Consider the following 21,999-nt stretch of genomic DNA (forward strand, 5'->3'; position numbering starts at 1 on the left):
GCCACCTCCGGATCATCCGATATTTCAACATCTCTACATTTCTCTAACAATTTACGGGTATAATTTACTTCATCTAATTCACTAAAACTTAGCTTGGGTAAAAGCGGTAATACTACTTTATCATCAATAACATTCATTCCATCATTCACTCCATCCTTTACAAAATACAAACTAAAACATATTGGAAAATGGTCTGAGAAATGCTCTTGAAGAACAGAAAAACTATTTATACAAGCAATATTATCTAATGAAATACAACAATAATCGATAACAGACGCACCTCGTTGATTTAAAAAAGTAAATTCTCCGTTTCTATCTCCTTTAATTCTACCATTTAGTATTATATAATTAAATACTTCACAGAGATTTAAGATTTTTTCTCCTCTTGAATTAGTTACAACGTCTTTCGATATTCTGATACGTGACAAGTCATTATTATCAACAGTGACTTCGATTGGAATGTTCTGTGAGGAACCTACTCTAGCATTCCAATCCCCGACTAATATATTACTCGACATAGAATCAGAGGTTGAGAGAAAATCCCACAGTGCATCAAAATCCTTTTGCCACTCCCCATCCGAGCCACCATTTAGATAAATTGGCAAAATACGTATTCTTTCATTATTTATCTCAATTACAATGTGCGTTCTACCATGACAATCATTGAAAGAAAAATGTGGTGAAAATGACGTTTTATATCCCATTACTATTCCCCCTCTTGCTCGACCAAAACGACTACTCCTCACAGCATAATCCCAGACCAATGTATATTCCTGTAAATAAAAGTTATACTCCGTTTCTTGCCCTTCCTCTACGTGTGTCTCTAACAAAATGAAACAATTAAATTTCTTTAGAAAACCAAAAAATTGAAAATAATCTTTACCTTTTATGCCACATACATTATAAACTAAAAAATCAGACTCCCATTTATTTAGAATAGGCCTACCTATGCGACTGACGGCCCCACCTCATTCAGTATCCATTCCTTGTTTGTATTTTCCTTTCCCATCCATGAAAGATTTTAGAATTTCTTCTGTGCCAGCCCCTAGTACTTCCTTGAGTTTGTCTTCTCCCTTATGGTCACCGAACTGCAGCCAGTCGTTCACCATATCCCATGTGAATGACATCTCCCCGATAAGTAGACGATTGTGGACGACCCGCACCTTCGCCTCCGGTTTTTTGTTTACAATAGCTTTCCGCAAGGCTAGTAGCTTTCCTCTTCCTTTCCGAGTCTCATACGAATAGTCTTTGAATACGAAAAAGTTTGTTCCTTTCAGCTTTTTTGAATTTGATAGTATGAAGTTAATGTCATCGTCACAGGGGAAATGGGCTATAATTAAACTGTTCTTTTTCGGCTTCCCTAATATATGTGCACGATTAACAAACACGTTATCATTACATCGTAGATAGTCCAAACAGAATCGTCTCACCACTGCCACGAAATTTGTTTCATTTGTTTCAAAATGCAGTCCCTTGAAAATGAGATTATTTCTTCTACTCCTATCCTCCAAATCTATGAGCCTTTTTGTTAAAGCGTTATTCACATTTTTAATACATTGTAAGTCTCGTTTTTGTTCCAAGTTTTCACCAGATAACCTTTCCACTGACAAATTAAGAGCAGCTATATCGTCTTTAGAAGCTAGTTTGGACATTTTACTATTAAAATTTTCCATAATTCTAGTTTCCAAACCATCCAATAACACTTTAAACTTTTGCTCATCCATTTCACTTGTCACAAGTTCTAGACGCTTTTTACCCGGCCTATAATTAACTTCTGGAGACACTTTTGAACGTTCACGTTTTTTAAACGAATTGGATGGCGAGAAGTACGAGTCTATACCTTTAGACATTTAATAGATTATCCACAGAAGAAACAACTGCACTTGTAACACAGGATTAGATTATTAGTTCAGAAATACTGCATAAATACAACTCCACTTATAACTTGGGAATAAATTATTAGTTCAGAAATACATTGGAAAAACAATCTTAAACACTTTAGTAACTACACTTCGAAACAGTCGAGGCTGTGTTAAACGAGAGGCCGTTCAGAGCGATAAGATAGCACGTCTGCTCTGCTCAACGTCCAAAACTCAACTCCAGGTCACATTCATAGCTTAGTCTACTGTTAACAAAACAAAATTCCTCCGTTCTCAAAATTTTTCACATGGATGTGTAAAGTTTTTATAATTTTTGCTATTGTTTGAATTTATTCATTTGAAATCTATCTCTACATCTCTACATCATAGAATCATGAACAGACTATTTGATGATTCTACTGATTTGATAACGCATTATTAATGTTGGATAATTCGACTAAGTATTGATATTATGTACAGTTCTCAGATAGAGTGAATTATTTACAACAAACCTTAAACTAATAGTTGGATAGCGGATCTACTTTATAAAATGTAGGTTATGAATTTAAATCACTAATTTCTTTATTCAGACACTGTATCAAATCAAGTGCATTACTCACAGGGACCTGGAAAGATCTTCACCTTTCAAATGATTGGGATCATCATGTGGATGATTGGTGTGGAGACTTCTGTCAAAATTTTCTGGGTCTTCATGGTTTTCGCATACTGGATGGTAAGTAGCCGTACATAGGTAGGCCTATCTGCAATTTATTTTTCAATTACGGTAAAATAGATAACCTAGATAATATATTTCTATAGATAACACAGTGCTCGATTTTTCTATGAATGATCCAGGCGACCGAAATACTTTGCTCTACTACGAGCTAAATGACTGAGCTTCCACAACAAATTATAGAGAATAACGAATTATAGAAGTTTTACTGTACTGTAAAGTTAATTTCTCATCTGTATATTTTATATTTTACAGGCCAGGGATTGTGTGATTTTTTTCACCGAACTGCAAGATCTTCTGGTTGCATTTTTCATTAGAATGTTGTTGAACGGATTCGTCCAATAAGTAAAAAGAAATAAGAATCTTTCAACGATGCGTCCATTTGCAGCAGGCAACATAAGATTTTTGATGTTTTCATACACTTTAGTAGGCTACTTAATCACCTTCTGTGAATTTGTATAATCTATGTTGTCAGGGCCGTCGAGAGAATTTATTCACCTTCTGTGATTTTTTATCATCTATGTTGTCAGGGCTGTCGAGAGAATTTATGGGCCCCTGTGCAGTATACCACCTCGGACTCGGGACCCCAAAGGGGTAGGGGAGTGATTGGGAGGTGGAGGGTTGCGCCCCTTGATGCCCGGGCCCCTGTGCATTTGCCCCCTCAGCCCCCCCCCCCCTGTCGACGGCCCTGTATAGTCCCGATACCAATAGTAAATACTATTCCACTTTATCTTTGTAGTTCATCTAAGAAGTGTTTGCATTCAAAGTAACATTTTGTAAATGAAGGTTTGTCTCCTATAATTTTTATAAGTTGAGGTCAATACTTGATTTATCAAAGTCGAGAATGCTTTATTTTGCAATTGTACAATCTCTATTAAATTATGGCTTGGCGGTTTGGGGTGGTACTTATGACACTCTTTTGTTACCACTATTCATTATACAGAAAATGATCATAAAAACCATATTAAATAAACCCATATTGTTCCCCTCAAAAATTGCATTCAGTGAATTGAGAGTCATGTCAATCCGTCAACTCTATGTGCTTAGCATATTTAAATATTTCAATAAACATAGAAGCTCATTTTCAAGAATCAATGTAACTCATAGAACAAGATACAATCTACATAGATATGTTACTTATGATTCGAATTTAACGGTTATTCGTAAGCAGCTGGTATACATCGCTCCAAAGATTGTAAACTGCATCCCGAACGAGCTCATCGGTGTACCTATTAAGTTTGTACCAATAAATATTAAAAACTGGATACTTCACAACTATTATTTCCATCTTAATATTTTATGAGTTTAAAAATTTTTTCAGCTTTTAAAACTATTCATTCTTGTCTAGATTAATTCACAATTAATAGCATTTATTTTAAATATACTTACCATTGTTTGAATAAAAAGATTCCATTTTAAATTATTAGCTTAAGATTTAGAAACAGTCAAGTCTCTACTCCTACTGGCGAACAAGTGTTTCACTTATGCCAGTAGTTCTTCACCTCCAGCCGTATTTTACAGTTAGATGATATAGATATTTAGAATAATAATTATTGTTTTTTTTCTGATTGTCACATCTTTGTAAAGTTTTTGTGTTTTGGTGAAATAAATTGAATTGAATTGAATTGAATTGAAATGATATAAAAATTCGATTGCACTAGGTCTCATCCTTGGGAAAACTAGCTGAACGTCATTGAAAGGATAATTCATCCTTGGCTGAAACAGCTGAGACTTTCGTCGTCTGTGGATAGTAGAAAGTGAGCGAATGATTCTGTGGAAAATCAAAATAACGAATTACCGAAATTCATAAGCTCACGTATACCCAGTTGTAAAATATGAACACGATAATTTTAGAGAATTGTGTTCTGTTTATTAATAAATAAAAATAACGAGCGAAGCTCGGTGCCCCGATATTTAGTATGAACCATAGAAACAGATTTAGATAAACTTACAATCACAAAATAAATAGGAAAAATGAAATCGGCATTAATGTGTACCACGGAAACACATAGATAATAAGCTTATAGTAACAAACTAGATTGAAGAAAACGTAATCGGATTTAGTGTGAACCATAGAAACAGATTATTGATGAGCTTACAATCACAGACTAAATGGGGGGGAAAATCGACATTAATGTGAAACATAAAAACAGATAGTAGCCTAGATAAGCTTATAGTCACAGACTGAATGAGGAAAACGAAATCGACATTAATGTGAACAATGGAAAGTATATTGAAAATTAGCTAACTAGTAGTAACAAACTAAATTAAAGAAAAGGAAATCAGCATTAATGTGAACCATAGAAACAGATTGTAGATATATGCTTATTGTGATAGACTAGATGAAGAAAACAAAAAAGGCATTAATGTGACTCCTGGAAAGTACATTGAAAATGTGCTAACTCTTAGCCATCTGTAGCTCTCTAGATTCATAGTTACACTATACATGCTCATGGTTAACTAACAGTAATAAACTAGATTGAAGAAAACGAAACCTGAATTAATGTTAACCAGGGAAACATATCTGAAGCCGCATCCACACGTTGGCCCAATGAAGGCCAATGTCGACCAGCGCCAGTGTGTGGATGGGTGGTTTGCCAACGCTGGCCTTCTTTGGGCACTGTTCACAGGGCCAGCGACTGGGCCAACATGTGGATGCCGCAATATATATTTCCCTGGTTCACATCAATTCTGGTTTCGTTCTCTTTAATATAGTATGTTACTGTTAAAGTATTCAACTTACAGTTGCAGACTAGATTGGAGAATACGAAGTCAGCATGAATGTGAACCAGGGAATTAAAACAAAGTAACAAACTAGTTTAGAAAAACGAAATCTGTATTAGTGTGGACTGAAGCAGTGATACCAATCTCAATTATAATCCGGGATGGTCTCTATTACTACAAAACCCTGCGACACGTTACGCCACTGTTATAGATTCGCTATGAACTGTTAATTGATTGAAAAAGAATGATTTTGATTGACTTACAATGTGATTGATGGAAGCTCTGATAACATTGACTTTACACCTCCACTCCGAGACTCCACTGATATGTTCGGTGCTGCTTAGTGGCCGCTTTATACCCTCTCTGAAAATTATGATAACAATACAATTATTAATATTATATTCTAATGTTATCCGCATCAAACTATTGATCAATAAGATTGAGTAAAGTAGTAAATGTGGAAATTCTATACTGAACAAGATAGTTTTATTTCTTGAGCCTATGGTTCCCACATAGATCTCATACAATATTGTGTATAAGATTATAAGATAGAAACGTATAGGATTAGAAGATCTTGGGTAAGATCTTGCTTTGCTTTGATTACAACTACAAACCCTTATAAAACACACTTAAAATTCAAAATATCCTTAAAAACCACCAGCACCAACGTACTCCCAAAAAATCATCCCGATTAATAAAGTAGTTTTCAAATCTATATGAAGCATACAATCTTTTTTTTACTAAGTGATAGTATTTATTTAACGTTGTTTATTTTGTAATTCACTTGAAAATTACTTCAAAGTTGGAATATATTGTGAAAAATGGAAATATATGTTAAAATTGGTACTTCTCAATGTTTATCTTGTTCAACTATGTGGAATTGTAGATCAATTGATTATTATATTGTAGATGATATTATTATAGAGAACTTACGCTCCATATTTCAATGTAGCAAAATAATGACCCATCATAATGAAACAGTAGCCAGTCACATAGGAGTCCCACCCCGCCATGTGGTAGGATGACTTTAGTTTTGCTGAAAATAGAACGAAAAAATCAATCAACTCGATTTTATTTACAGATGGAAATAAATTAGAAATTGCATTTGTTCAAATGCTAATCAATGAATAATTATTAAACGAAAATTCGAATTAAATGTTGTAAATCACCCCGAAGACTTCTGCTACTGCAAATATTGACAACAGAGTTAACAGATTTTTATGTATTTCCATCTAGCTGTTAACCCTGTTGTCAATATTTGAAGTAGCAGAAGTCTTCGAGATGATTTACAGCATCTAATAAACATTGATTTACTTTTCTGTCTCTCATTAGACAAAGCAGATAGCTCTATCCTTTTCCAACTCCGCTCCGTTGCCAAATAGTTTGTGGGCTATGGGGGAATATAATGAACTACCACAATATTCAATCTCAAATATGAAAAATTAGTACCAAATCAAGGAAAAATAAATGTTATAAAGGTTAATATAATATTTTTGAGTTCTAATATTGATCTTCATTAACAAGAATCAACTCTATTAATATTACATTGGACAATATTATACTGGGATGACTTGGTCAATAGTTATCTACTATAGAAGGCGGTGGAAAAATAAACGTGGCAACTATGCCGTCATATCATTTCCACTGTCTCTAAAAAGTAAATCTCACTATAGTGCAAAACTTTTAATTCTTTGAATAATATGAGTCTGCTAGATTATAGCTTGGATCTACCTACAGTTACTAAATAGAGTAACTTTATACAGTTGGTCTTCATAAATGTAGGTCTACCTGCAGTAACTATATAAACTTTATTGGTCTATATTGAAGTATAATCAATTTCCCTTCGTAAATGTTATATCAAACTCATCAGAAGTTTAAAATATGTTTCCAATAGGTAAAATAAGTGATAAGTTCCGAATTTCCCATGCAATAATATAGGACTATGAAGTTTGTTTTGAATGTTAATGGCGGATTTGTACCACGTGACAGTCAAAGGCCATACTGTGGTTATATAGTTACTGTAGGCCTACCTAGCTTAATCTGCTCTTGTAAGTTAAATAGTTGAATTAATGAATAATAATAGTTGAATAATAAATAGTTGAATTATACAATAGATCTTCATAATAATCTATCTAGCTTCTGCTCTTGTAAATTGAATAGTTGAATTTATGAATAATAAATAGTTGATTTATAAAATAGATCTTCATAATTGTAGGTCTACCTAGCTTAATCTGCTCTTGTAAGTTTAATATATGAATTTATGAATAATAATAATAATAGTTGAATAATAAATAGTTGAATTGATTAACAGTTGAATTATACAATAGATCTTCATAATTGTAGGTCTACCTACCTTAATCTGCTCTTGTAAGTTGAATAGTACTTAAATTGTGCCAAAATTTATTTATTTTTTCGAAATTATAACTTTTCCAAGATACAATTTTATTAGAGTGCTGGATTAACGTTGTGATTTTCTCACGGTATCGGAGTAGTTTCATGATGTCATTCCGCGCATTACGTAATTAAATTCTGATATTTCCTCTATTGTTTTCAAACGTTTTCCTAGAGTACTTAGAATTGTTGTAAACGCAAAATCATCATAAAAAATCAGTTGAACGTCCATTCTATTGCTGAGTCTTCTACTTTGACTGAGGGAATTTTCCTGTATTCTGTCTTTGTTAGTTGTATTCCTTTCTCGTTCTATTGAGGGAAATTATTGTTGTCCCCACCACGTCCTTTGTAATTTGGTATTTTCTTATGCATAATATTGCCAGCCCTGATACCTATTTTTGATCCTGATTCGTTCGACTTGGAGACCTGAACAGGAGACCGCTTTTATCTTCTGTAGAGTACAGACATGTTTTCTGAGCTTAATTATTTATTGGCGTGATTGAATAATGTCTCTTCCAGACAGTTTTTCGTTCTCTCCTGGAGTCTAAAATTATATTATTGGGAATCATTTATCCCATCAGTTTTGAAATCGCTAATCCTTTTATTAAATTATTAATGGCATAGTTAATTTCCATTCAGAGCGGTTGACTGCTGCACTTTATTATTATTGTAGGCTATGGATTAGTGACAGTCGAAAACCCATTTAAGGGTGAGTAATGAATATTTTATAGTATTGTTGTATTGTCTTTATTTTGATAATTTTGATATTATAGGTAACAACCCCTGATTTAACACCTGATTTAACAATTCTTCGTTTTCAAATATTTTATAACTCAATTTTGTAGTCTTACATCTGAGATGTATGACAATATACTAATGTAAAAGGAAGTGATACTAAATGGAGTATCTTCCTATTCTTTATTTTATTGGTAGAGTCATTTATATCTCTGACCTTTTGTAATCGTGAGTAAAGTTTGAAATACTAACTGGTTGTACATCAACTGTAACTCTGTAATTGTTTGTTCATCATTCTTTTAACAAGTAATTTCTTTTCATAATCCCATTCATTATAGATTTCAAAGTCTACAATTAAAACCTATAATATTCCTCTAATTTTATATTTAATGTAAAATTGTATGTATTGTATTCATTAGATGATTTCTTGAGAAATCATTCATTGAATGCAATATTTAGTATGTTATTTATTCTAGCATTACTAAGTAGTTGTGACTTGTGTTGCAGGTTTTTTATTGTGCGTGTGTATTCTTGAATACTCATTCGAGGATCGTGCTGTAAATATGCCTTGCTGTCAAACGAGGGCTTACGAATTCGCCGACCGAGATGGCCGGTGATATCGGACATCTGACCTTGCCGTGCGGGGCTGAAAGACGATCTTCGATCTGACACCATTAGCCCGATGCCTGGAGGCCATCACCCTTCATCCTCACCCATCACCCTTTGGACACCGGACTCGAGGACGACAGATCTTAGATAAGTACTTGATACCCCCACTACAATATCAGATGTGCCCCGTAAATTTGGTCTCTTAAAGACATATTGTATTTGGTCTCTTAAAGACATGAGTATTTGGTCTCTTAAAGACATGTGTATTCGGTCTCTTAAAGACAGATTGATTATTAGATTATCCATGTAAAGATGTATTTTGTAATATTCTCTATATTATTCTCATTATTATAAGAGCAGTCAGTCAACCGCATATCTATGTTTTTAATTCCAAGACCCTCAAACCACTAGAATTAGGATCACATTATTGATCAGATAAAAATCCGCAGATCTCAGGGTCTAGCACAATTTCAATAACTAAGCCTTCTCCGACAAAATCATTTGTCACCAGGAGATCGGCTTAAAATGAAGATACTTGAAAACATAAAAAATATTGAAAATCTAAAAAACTCACCATCAATTTGTGACTGGTCAGCAGCATCAATTGAAACTTCAGGGGCATAAGCAAGCAGTGGATTCGTTATTTTTGTGTTTTTGAAGTATTCATACAATGGCTTCAAAACATTCGATGTCAAGGCATCTGCAACAAAAATATACCGATTGAAAGTAAATTTCAAACCCAAACCTTTGAAACTCATTGAAACCAACATTGCAACTTATTCTCATTAACATTTAAATAAAAAGATCATAGATTTGATCAATTACAGACTTACCTTGGCCCAAGAATTTCAATTACACTTGAATTAGGCCGAAATAAATTAAGGCAAGCGCATAGATTTCAAATTTTGAAGAGACTACTTGAAATTGTCACAACCACTTATTTATTGGAAAATTAACTAGTTTTAGTTGTTACGCCATTATCAATCAATCTCTCCATATAAAAATTCCAAATTCTTCTTGAAGCGGTAACTGATGAATTTTGTGTCGTAGACAATTGGGAACAATTCAGTTATCTTCTTCTTGAACGTTGTATAACTATCTGAAAATAAAGGGCGGATTTCAAAAGTTGAGCTTATTTTATGTATAAGTTGAAGACTATAAGAATAGACTACTAGTTAATTCATTCATTGGGAAAGAATATTGAGTAGCCCCAGAAATATAAATCAAAATAATGATGAATTTACACATTTTCAATAAACGAGTATTCTCTCATTGCTTTTTCATCTTCAAATTGTATTTTTCTATATTGATGAGTATTATTATACAATATTATTTATAGCCTACATGTGCAGATGCATGTATGGAAAACAAATATCATAATTGGAGTAGTATTTGAAATTATCGTGAGGTCCACGTTATAATGGTAGTATTTGATTAACATTGGTGTTGCTATCCTTGTCTTTCATACTACAAATCAAATAACGCTATCCCTTTCTAGCTCCGCAAACGTTACCAGATCGGATTGTTTTTAACAATCTAGAAATATAATTAATCAACAGAATATTTTGCTTAATCTCAATTATGGAAATTTATTATTTAATAATAGAAAAATATATTTTCTCGATGAATAGAATATAATAGATTATTTTGAACAAGAATGAAGTCAGTTGAAATGAAATACGGAATCGTTGTGATTCATGACAACTCGGCCTCACAGTGCAAGTAAACGGATTCTCCAGCAAATTAAATTCATACATCATGAATACTGGTAACAGCTATCCTCTATAGAAGGCAGTGATGAGGCAGAGAATCGGCAACGCTGTTCTACCATCTTTCTCCACTGCCATTATAACGTGGACCTCAATATTGAAATTGAAGCCGTTTTGAGAAAATTACATTTAAATCTTCTCGCACTGACTTTTCAATAAGTTAATAAATTGATAAGTATGAAAATTATACAAGACTATACAATTCTCTGAATGAAAAGGATGATGAACAAGAGCTAGTGGAATTTGTACGTCTTTGTAAGCTGTGCTCCCGACTTCACAAATCAAAATGCACACACCTCGTCTCGTTTATCAGAGAAACTGTACATTATTCACATAATCGACTCACGGACAAATGATGATGTTAAGTGTCACATCACCTAGCTACATTTGTACTGTTATATAAATTAGAATTGGAACCTTTTATTTCTAAATTCTAACCTTATTTCGGACTTTTTCACATATAAATTTGGAAGAAAAATAGCACAAGGACTATCTTATTATTTTATCTTTCAATGTTATTACATTAGTGTCATTTGCATTGTAAATAAATAAATAAATAAAGTTTTGGGCGTAGTCTAAGCCTGTGATACTTTTCTGTAAGTTGTGTAATTCTGAATGATTAAATAAAAAAATTATGCAATATTTATTTATACTATAAGTACCAAAATTATCAAAATGATAGGGAGAGGAAAAATAAGGTAACCTTGTGCTATTCCTCTCCAAAATTTAGATAACAAATAGTCCGAAACAGGTTATGTCTTGTAGTTCTTCAATACACAAAAATTTCAGTCCTCAAGTATTTTCACAAAGTGGATTTTCAAATTTAGATGCTTCAAAACTAAACATAGAAAAAATTTCACATTATTATAACTAAATACTCCAAGTAGGTTCACAGGTACTAAATTATCTCATCTATAAAATATTAAGGGAGAGAACCGGATTAAAGCCGTAGGGATAGGAAATTGACGAATGACGCATCATCACGTCTGAACTACTGGACTGATTAACTTGACATTTTGCATTTAATATAGATTCTTAATTTATCATGGTTGGTTGTAGACCTATTTTAAACTCTTCAAGATTTCAGTAGGTCAAGTTTTCATTTTGTCAAGTTAAAAATTATTCCCTTGCGGAGCACGGGTTACCAGCTAGTCTATAATATTATAAAGGATATAAGTTGAAAAAAATATTTTTTTTTAAATGTATGAATTAAGGGCTACTTTCTTGTATTTATAAAATAGAATTATAGTACCCTTTAAAATACCGAAACTAGTAGTTACATTACAATTTGTATTCTTGTTTTATTATTTTATTCATTTTAAAGGGTACAATAATTCTTTTTTTTCAATAAAATAATATAAACTTACTTGGTAGAGGCTTGTGAAACTGGTTATAAAGTATCATCAGATCGAGCATCAGATTGTGTCCCACAATAGGTTTCTTAGCATCAACCAGCAGCCTGAAAACTTTGGTGAATCCAAGCATCGTATCAACTATCCACTCATCCAGTCCATTCTTGTCCTCTCTCTCCAGTCGCTCTCTCTCTTCTCGGCTCACTTTGCGCACCTCTATCTGTGCAATAGAGAGAGAGAGACAGACGACGATTATAATCAACATTGACACAACAAAATATAGTAGGTTTTATTTCACATGTCATAGGTTATTACAAACTAGCAGTGACACTTGTCATATTAAGCTCAATACATATATAAACTCATGGTTTGGCTTGAAATTGTGCAATACCAGCACGAAACGGACGTCGCCACATCAAAAAATGTGAGTGCTTTTTCACTTAAAAGTTTTATGAAATACGATAGTAATAATAATAGTGAAAACAAGATGGATAACCAACAACGAAACTCATAGAATTCTAACACACAGACTAAATCCAACAATATAGCCTAAACTTATAACAAACCTACATAACAACAATATAAGTATATATGAGTATTGAAGAGCGTGAATAAAATGGTTTTTTGAAAAGTGAAAGTGGCATAACCAACATTTTGATTTGGACAGTATAGTATAAATTGTAAATGGGACAGTTTTGGGCATGAGTCTGTTGTCCCTTTCCTCATGTTAATTATTTGTACACAATGTGATAAATAAATAACATAACAGACATATAAACTCATAAATCATACATGATTGAGAACATCTATTTCATGGGTAACATAATTTTAGACTGGAAACATAGCACACCACGCTATCCTTTGTGCAGCGATTAAAACAGTCTTGTAAGAATATACAGGATAGAGAAATATTGAGCTGTTTTAATAATTTTTGCCAACCTGTAGGTACCTAAGACCGCTCTGATCCCTATATAAGTGTATCGAGGCCCCTTGAAGAAATTCTAATAAGACACGTCCCTTACTTTTTTCACTTACAATCTATTGTTGAATTTTGGTTGAATTATCGTATTTTGTCATGCTAGACTCTATTTTGATTTTCTGTACATGTATTTATGAGTTTGAAAAAAAAATCACTAACGATAACCTGAAGTTTTCAGTGAATGAATTGTACTGGGGTCATTTTTTTCAACCTACGATCACATATCATAAGACACAGACAAGCGGAAGGGGGGTATTTTTCACAGAGCTGAATAGTTTGTTATTCCCACCAAACACCTTTGGTAGAGAGTTAGTGGGGAGGATATTTTTAATATTCTTTCCGAGGAATGGACATTGATATGTCCAAAGCTCCGCCAATTTATGTAGATGCATAACAATATAGTTATTATATTACAAATTGCTTTTTCATATCATATACAGTTCAATAATTATTTTTTTAGTCTATATTATGTGAATTCATCTATAATTTTGCTGTATTGTAAGCTATTGTATATAAGTGTATAAGACAGTATATATTGTAATCTACATAAATGAAGTACTCAATCAATCAATCAAACACCCTGTGATAGGTGCGGTTAGATCGTCAATTGTTGTCGAGTTATGGATCCCAAAACATGGCTGACGCAATCGATCCTCTCGCCAAGTGCTAGTTGCATAGCGTTATTCATTGTGCAAGCAAGAGGCTATAGTTCAGAATAAAGCTAACGAAGAATTATTCCAGTTCACGCAGGAAACATAATGAGTGATGAAATTGTGTGTGACTAGTGTCAAAAAATTAGAGGCTTCAGTTTAAAAGACTTCCGTAATTGTTATGATCCATGACAACTAGGCCTCGCAGTGCTGGTGCGACCACACAATAGGCTCCAGCATACAAGATGGGATAATTTTGATCATACACCATACAAACCTGACTTGGCCACTAGTAGCTTATACCATAGAGAAACAATAGCGTAATTAGATATCCCATGGTATAGGGCGTTTATGTCGCAACTTTTACTGCTAACTCAAGACGATTCTTGTCGATTTCTGTCGTTTATTGTCGACTTTTACTGATAAGTTTGGGTGAGAGTGTATGAACGGCACAATATGAGAGACTACCAGCGTCACACAGCTTCACGGGAAAGAACTAGGTGGACTATCGGCTTGAGATAACATTGAAAATTGCGAAACAAACGCCCTATACCATGGGATATCTACTTTCGCTCTTGTTTCTCTATGGTGTAACCTTATCTAAATTTGGGAGAGGAATAGCACAAGGTAACCTTTTTTCTCTTCCTATCATTTGAATGATGTACTTATTGTATCAATCAATTCAATAAAAGAAACATGTTATAAAGACAGTATTTGATTGGTGTTGCTATTCGTGTCTATTGACAGTCACCTACTCTGATACTGATTGATTTAATGTGGAAATCCAGCATTATTCTATGAATATATTTTTTTATTTTTCACTATTCTCTTTTCTAATTTGATTGCATTGGAGGAGATGTTGCGGTATTTCTTCATAATTGAAAGAATATGACGTTGATGTTGACAATACCACTATTATAGGATAGCAGGTAACCCGTCGACTTTTACTGATTTGTTTGGGTGAGAGTGTATGAACGGCACAATATGAGAGACTACCAGCGTCACACAGCTTCACAGGAAAGAACTACGTGGACTATCGGCTTGAGATAGCATTGAAAATTGCGACACAAACGCCCTATACCATGGGATATCTACTTATGCTATTGTTTCTCTATGCTTATACCTTCTCCCAAAACTCAAGTCATGATTTTGAGGACAAAGCTTACAAACTGTCGAGGAGCTCCAAAACAACGTCATACTTCAACTCATTTGGCGGCAGCAATTGATGAAGAGGGTTTTGGTAGGCTGGTCCACACTGGTATAACAAATGTCTCAACATTCACGGCGATTATTTTGAAGAATAATCATAAGAGTGTAATTACTTCAAGTGAAATAATTATTCTTCTAATTATTATTAAACGAAAATCCAAATTAAATGCTGTAATTCACCCCGAAGACTTCTACTACTGCAAAATATTGACAACAGGGTAAACAGCTAGATGGAAATTAGATGAGCGCTACTATTCAAAAATTATTTGTCAGCCCGGGAATCATCTCAGTAATTTCCATCTGTAGAATTATTCTTCTATATACATTCGTCTTTTGTTTATGGCCAATCGAAGGTTGAAAAATGACCCTCGTACATAAGTGAAGAGAACAGTTAAAATCAGAGGTGGGATTCACAAAATTTTGAAGAAACACTCACATCTTGATCGAGAATTTTGGTCCACACGTTGTCGTAATTATGTCTGATCTCCTTTTGAAAATAGTAGAAAAGCGCCTCGTCATTTTTGAGCAGACCGTAGCTAATTGTCATCGTCTCCTGCTCTTTGCTATCTTCAAGCAGCCACTCTCCAACACGTGATCGTTCCCTCTGTAGAGTCTATAGAATACAATCAAAAATTGATTAAAATCACTGAAAGACAAATAAAATCTAATAGAAATAAAATACTTGAATATCTGATTAGTTCCTTCACTTCATTAGTACGGCCAGAGAGAAGAGAATCTACGTTTCTTTAATCCGTGGTACGGATATCGAAAGGACATGTTTAACTGTCGATTCCGGATGATATATAACATTCGTGAGGCCCATTAACTAATTAATATCGGGGCACCGAGCTCCGCTCTGGAGTACAAAAGCATATAAGTTCTTAGTGAGAATTTGTGTGTATTTATGGCTTCAAAATTGTATAAAATAACTTAATCAATTAATGTGCAGTGATAATTAAGTGTAATATTTTACTTTCGTTTGGTGTTTTAATTCTTCTAAATTCAAAATTTGCATCTTATATTTATTTTTGGACGAAAATTGAGCTTGAACTATTTACAGTAGAAACATAACCTATTTTTATGGACATGTAACATTATCAAAATTTTGGAATGGAATAGTTTTGGGCTAAGCCTGTTGTTCCTACCCAATCATATTATTTTATATGATTTGTAATATTGTATCCACGAATAAATAAATAAATAAAATGTATTATGAAAGAAGAAATTATAATAGGCCTATATTTATAGTTCATACAGAAAGGTTCTATCTAATCACAGTGGATTGAGATTAATTCCCAGAGGAATGCAAAAATTTCTCTCACAAAAGCTTGTTAAATTTTAATCCAAATCGAGAAGACCATTTCAAAAAGATAGCTTTTCAGATGGACTGGAATTAATCAGGATTAAAATTTAACCTGCTCTTGTACAACCGGCACTAAGTACCCGATTGAATGATTACAAAAGTTCAACAGCTGAGTCATAATTTTCACACAGTCCCACACACATGAACTCGCTCACTCACTTCCATCATCAGCAGACGACGAAATTATCAGCTGTTTTTCCAAGGATAAATTCTTTTAATTTCCTTCAGCGAGTTACCCCAGGGAGAGACCTCTGTATTTGTACGGAAACAGTAAGATACTGATATTATAACAATAGCATCAGCTGATGGAAAGTGAAATGCGCGTGTTCGTGGCGCATAAGTCTGAATGCACAAGAACAAAAACATATTTACTATTCCAGTTCAATTTATATACATTCACTAGAGTCACCCCCGAATAAAGAACTCGCTCAAAATACCGCTGATATTCTGCCACATGTTCTATTAAAATCTCCGGTTGGAATCGATTTACAGTATTCCATATAACTTGAACTTTCATAATTATTTTCTTATTCCGTGATTATTGGTTCTATCTATAGCATAAATGGAATATGGTTCTATTAAGCACGTATCTTTTCTCGCCTTATAAAAGATAAGGGTGTTAATCAATCTTATTGTTCAACAAACTTGATGTGTATAACGGTTCAAACAAATTTATGTTGGAAATTTGAAGTTTATTGATGAAAGCATTCGAAAGTAGAAAATAGAGCTACAACATCAAGAAAGCGATAATCTATTGGTTTTTTTTAAGGGCCGGTTTCCGAGCTCGGGATCTAGCCAAGTTCTAGACTTTAAACAGCTGGAGTCAGAAAATTAGCTTTCCGAAACGGGGCGTAGTCGCAATTCTTATGATAATCTTTATTTTCTCATTTCTATAATTGGAAACGTTTTTCCTTGACGAAATGAAACATTCCTAAATAATACAAAATAGCTGAACTTTACACTATTTTCTTTTTATTTCATTTCGTGTTCAATTTTCTAGTTTTATGAAATTTAATTTAAACGTGGACTGCAACTACGCCTCGTTTTGGAAAGCCAATTTACTACTGACTCCAGCTGTTTAAAGTCTAGCACTTAGCTAAATCCCGAGCTCGGAAACCGGCCCTTCATCTACTTCCAAGTTTATTGGGATTAGAGATGAAAAATAGAGAATAAATAATATCTTAATACCCTTTCGTTATCCATTGATATTGAAAGATTGTCTTCTACTATGAGAAGCATGTCACTCTTCAGGTCTTCCTTTAGTTGCTCCTCTTGTTCACTATTCAGAAAAGGTAGGCCATCTCTCACACACTATAACACATAAAATACACGACATAAAACACATAAACAGATGAAACACAAGACATAAATATGAAAACAAATGTTGAATTGAGCTTCAATTTGCTGTTGAATAAAAATATTTCAATTGAATTGAATTCACTTCTCGGGTACTCATGAGTTGATAAGACTATCTCTACTGTATCAAAAGTTTTTCTTTCAAATCGAATAATTTATTCACAAATCAAAAACAATACAAAAGAAGACTTACAAAATGATTCTACATAATATCTACTTTGGGATTATTTTTTTATCCATAATAAACCTTCTTAACTATTTAATGGGTTCTTTCTCGATATGACTTTTCTACTGTTTCAAAGGTGTAAATTGGATTGAATGTAATTGGGATTTGAGTACCTCTTTTTCAGATATGAATGAATGAATTGAATGAATTTATTTTTTTTTTGCCAAAAACAAAATACAAAAAAGCTTTACAAAAAAAAATAAATATAAGTATATGCTACTGCACTTAAATCAAGATACATACATTTATTTAATTGAATATAATAACGAAATGATATCCTTTACATTACAAACAATAGTTTTAAAATGAAAATTCAATTTATGATCACATGCATAAGTACAGTAGGTGAGGCAAAAACACCGGCAAAAGGAAGATTCCTTGTGCGCCAATGTGAGTCGTAAATCAGCTTAATCAGGGATGTAATATATAAACTTGAAATCTAGCGTATGAAGTGTTCGAAAATATAATTTATAATATGAAGTTGATTATTGTATAAAAGTCAACGATTGGAAATAATTCAAGTTTAGCCATGCCTCTATGGCTCTTTTTCTGTGTTTATTATTTCGGAAATTATTAAGTGGAAATTCACTTTCTAGTATATTTATGAATTTACTGCTAATGTAGTAAAGTTGCCTTCTAAGAAGAGCTGAGTTGGTGTTATATATTTCATATTTTCTTATTGTATTAGGTCTAAGATTATAATTTATGTCATCGGCTAGAGGGAAATTATGCTCGTATTTGAAACTGTAATTTGTTATGCAACTAAGATATAACTGTCGTATAGTTTTAACATCAAATTCACTGAACAAAATCTTACTATCATAAGTTCTAGGTTTCTTTAAAATTGTCTTTATGATGAATTTTTGTATTAGAAAAATGTTTTTAATATGGGTATCGAAAGTCCCACCCCAAACTATTAAACCATATCGCATTAGGGATTCTACTAGTGCCGTATATACCTGTTTGCATTCTGAGAAAGATAGCACATTTTTCAATTTATAAAATTTATAAGATAGGTATTTTAGTCTCTTACATAGGAAGTTAACATGGATGTCCCATTTGAGACACTCATCGATCCATATACCAAGATATTTGAGGTTTGATTTCCTATTAATAACAGGGCAGGAACATCTATTAATGTTTGGTTGATTTATTGAAGAACAGTTTGAATGGATTTTTAACTTATATTGATTGTTAGGTTTACCCTCTCTATTTGCTGAAAAAGCTATGTAATTGGTTTTTTCTACATTTAAACTCAAAGCATTAGAGTCTATCCAGTTCTTCACAATTTTCATATCTTGCTCTGCAACAATGAAAGTATCATTCCAATTATTTTCTGAAAATATAATCACTGAATCATCAGCAAAAGATGAAATTCTCCCATTCTTTAGCTTAATATTCAGCAAATCATTTACATAAAGAATGAAAAATATTGGTGAGAGAACAGTTCCCTGGGGCAGGCCGTAAGATGACAGTTTCTCTATACTTTTATTGTTATTTATTGTTAAAATTTGGAAACTATCTTCCAAGTAACTTCTTATAAACTTTAATGAATGACCTCTGAAACCATACTTCTCCAATTTGTTGCAAATTTTATCATGTGGTATGGTATCGAAAGCCTTAGATAAATCCATGAAGACTGCAAGTGGTTTTTTCTTGGAATTTAACATATCTGTTACATTGTTTACAAAATACACTAGCGCATCCTCAGTACTTTTATTAGGTTGGAAACCATATTGGTTTTCATTAATAATGTTATTTTTTTGTATGAACTTCATTATTCGTTTTTTAAATAATTTTTCAAATATTTTGGTTAGGTTGCTAATTAAGCTTATTGGTCTATAGTAACCTGGATTATTTTTATCACCTTTTTTAAGAATCGGTTTAATGTTTGCTATTTTGAATGAATCAGGAAATACAGCTGTTTCAAAACATTTATTTACAATGTAAGAGAGGGGTTCAGCTATCAGTATATTGTTATCGATGTCGAACCTTTTTAACAATTTAATGGTTTCTATCTCAATAGAGCTGGATTCAACAATGACAGTGACAATAATTATAATCCCACGAGTTTTGATTGGACTATGCCCAATTAGCCCTGCCAAATGAGTATGAATGATACCATTAGAACTTATGGTAATTATATTTTCACTGTCACTGTACTGTTTCAAAGGTGTAGAAGAAGTTAGCATATCACTTTGCAAAGCCTTTTTTACATTGATACCAATATTTAAATTTTTCAACGATTTTTTTATCAATGAGACCTATTCTACTGTTTCAAAGGTGTAAAAGAAGTTAGCAAAAGAACCCCATTTTTGATATTGTTACATATTAAACATTTTCAACGATTTCTTTCTCAATAAGACCTTTTGAAGTTAAAATAGCCCTTTTAGAATCTATGTTATCATATTTTTATCAATATTGAAGCTTTTGAATGATTTAAACTTAGTTCCGATTGCACAGAGTCAGTTTAAACTAAATTCAATTATAAACTGGATCAAATCCAAATCAAGTCTTGTTCTTTATGATTTAGTTGATTTTGAGTTCAAGCCACTAGATGATTAAATTCAGTCAGTTTAAAGCTTTGACTGTGCAAACGACACTTCATGCTTTTTTTTAATTACCTTGTTAAAATCGAAATCAAACTCTGAGAGAAAGGCCCAACTGGAGGCCTGACAGAGGAACCTAGAGTCGACAGTGGCGAAGTGTCGCGGAAAAATGTGGAAATTGTAGACTTTGGCCGTGTACTCATTGGTGTCTCGGTTGAAGTGATACGTCGTGATACCCACTTGCAGGGCGATGAACTTTTCAATGTTCTTCTTGTATTTCTCGTAGCGATCTTTGCCCACATCGAATAAACTGCAAACAAAGAGGATAACATTAAGAATTACTGTTGCACATGTGAGACAAATGTATAAACGAAACTGAAGAAACACTTTAATATCTTCTTCTTCAGGCTTTACCAACACTTGCGGGATTGATGGCGTCATTTTAATTTAATTGGAAGAGTTACCTCAGTTTGAAAAGCAAAAAGGGCGAGATCATAATAGGCGTCTTTGCCCTGGTGACGGACGAGTCGGCAGGGCAGGAAGATCTCCAATTGGTTGATGTTCATCTGATTGGGTTTGCGTTCGGGAATCAGATGATAATCACCCAATAGGAGAGCTTTCAGTCCTTCCGACACGTCCGTCGTCTGTGAAAAACGCTTCATGTGGCTTGGCCCCACAGTAGTTGGACACAAAGCTGTCACCTATCAAAAGTTAGTTCTGTGTCTAACAAAATTCCGATATAGTACGGTACAATTATAGTAAACAGTACGGCATTCAATACCGGAATTATCAAACTCCAGCAGAAAGTTTAATATCTAATGAAATAAAAAAAAGACAAGTAAAATATTATTACCTTTCACTAAGTTTACCAACCTGTTCTTAAATTTAGAATCAAACACCATTCCACTGAATTCGGAGTCAATTGAAATGAAATTTGCAGTTTTTATACTCTTTTCAATCTCAGAAAATTTTTCCTTATAATTATATTTTGTAATGTCCTCCATGATTTACTATTTTATAGCTCAATGTTAAGTTAAAACATGGAAAAGTTATCCTTCTACAAAAATAGTTGAGCAGTAAAACTCTTACTCAAAAGAAAATAAGATAGTTAACTGCTAGCAGCACTAGGAAAATTCGTATTGAATTATTGAGTAAATTCTAAACTCTATTTGGCTGTAATCAACTAATTATTATTTCATAAACTTTAATTACAAACATCAAAAAAGGAAATCACCGACAAAGTCAGTAAACAGTAAACACAAGTTGAAAATTTGAGGTTATGCTGCATGCAAAAAAGCTTCCTCTATCTGTCAACTGCCACCTGTATCTACTGTTGATTCACGGAAGCCTTCCATATAAACATCTAGACTCTGGACTTCAATTAATGAAAAAGTTCATTATTATAATTCAGTATTGATTAAACTTATTTTCAATCCTAAAATAGCTGAACAAACATAATTCATCCTTAAACATAGTTCAATCATAAAAATTGGCG

The 21,999-nt window shown here is 33.1% G+C and overlaps 1 protein-coding gene across 1 annotated transcript; it reads right to left on the reverse strand.

Moving 5' to 3' along the window:
- Positions 1-2,569: 2,569 nt before the first annotated feature.
- LOC111052146 (pre-piRNA 3'-exonuclease trimmer) lies at positions 2,570-21,785 on the reverse strand. Its single transcript, XM_039436011.1, has 10 exons — positions 21,378-21,785; positions 20,580-20,814; positions 17,562-17,684; positions 15,447-15,623; positions 12,188-12,392; positions 10,040-10,150; positions 9,626-9,751; positions 6,250-6,352; positions 5,580-5,679; positions 2,570-2,620 (listed from the first exon to the last, which is right to left on the reverse strand). Exons 1-10 carry the CDS (start codon positions 21,506-21,508, stop codon positions 2,570-2,572), a joined length of 1,362 nt encoding a protein of 453 aa, XP_039291945.1. The 5' UTR covers positions 21,509-21,785.
- Between the last annotated feature and the right edge of the window lie 214 nt (positions 21,786-21,999).

This window comes from Nilaparvata lugens, chromosome 10 (genome assembly GCF_014356525.2).
Source record: "Nilaparvata lugens isolate BPH chromosome 10, ASM1435652v1, whole genome shotgun sequence".
Classification (NCBI taxonomy): domain Eukaryota; kingdom Metazoa; phylum Arthropoda; class Insecta; order Hemiptera; family Delphacidae; genus Nilaparvata; species Nilaparvata lugens.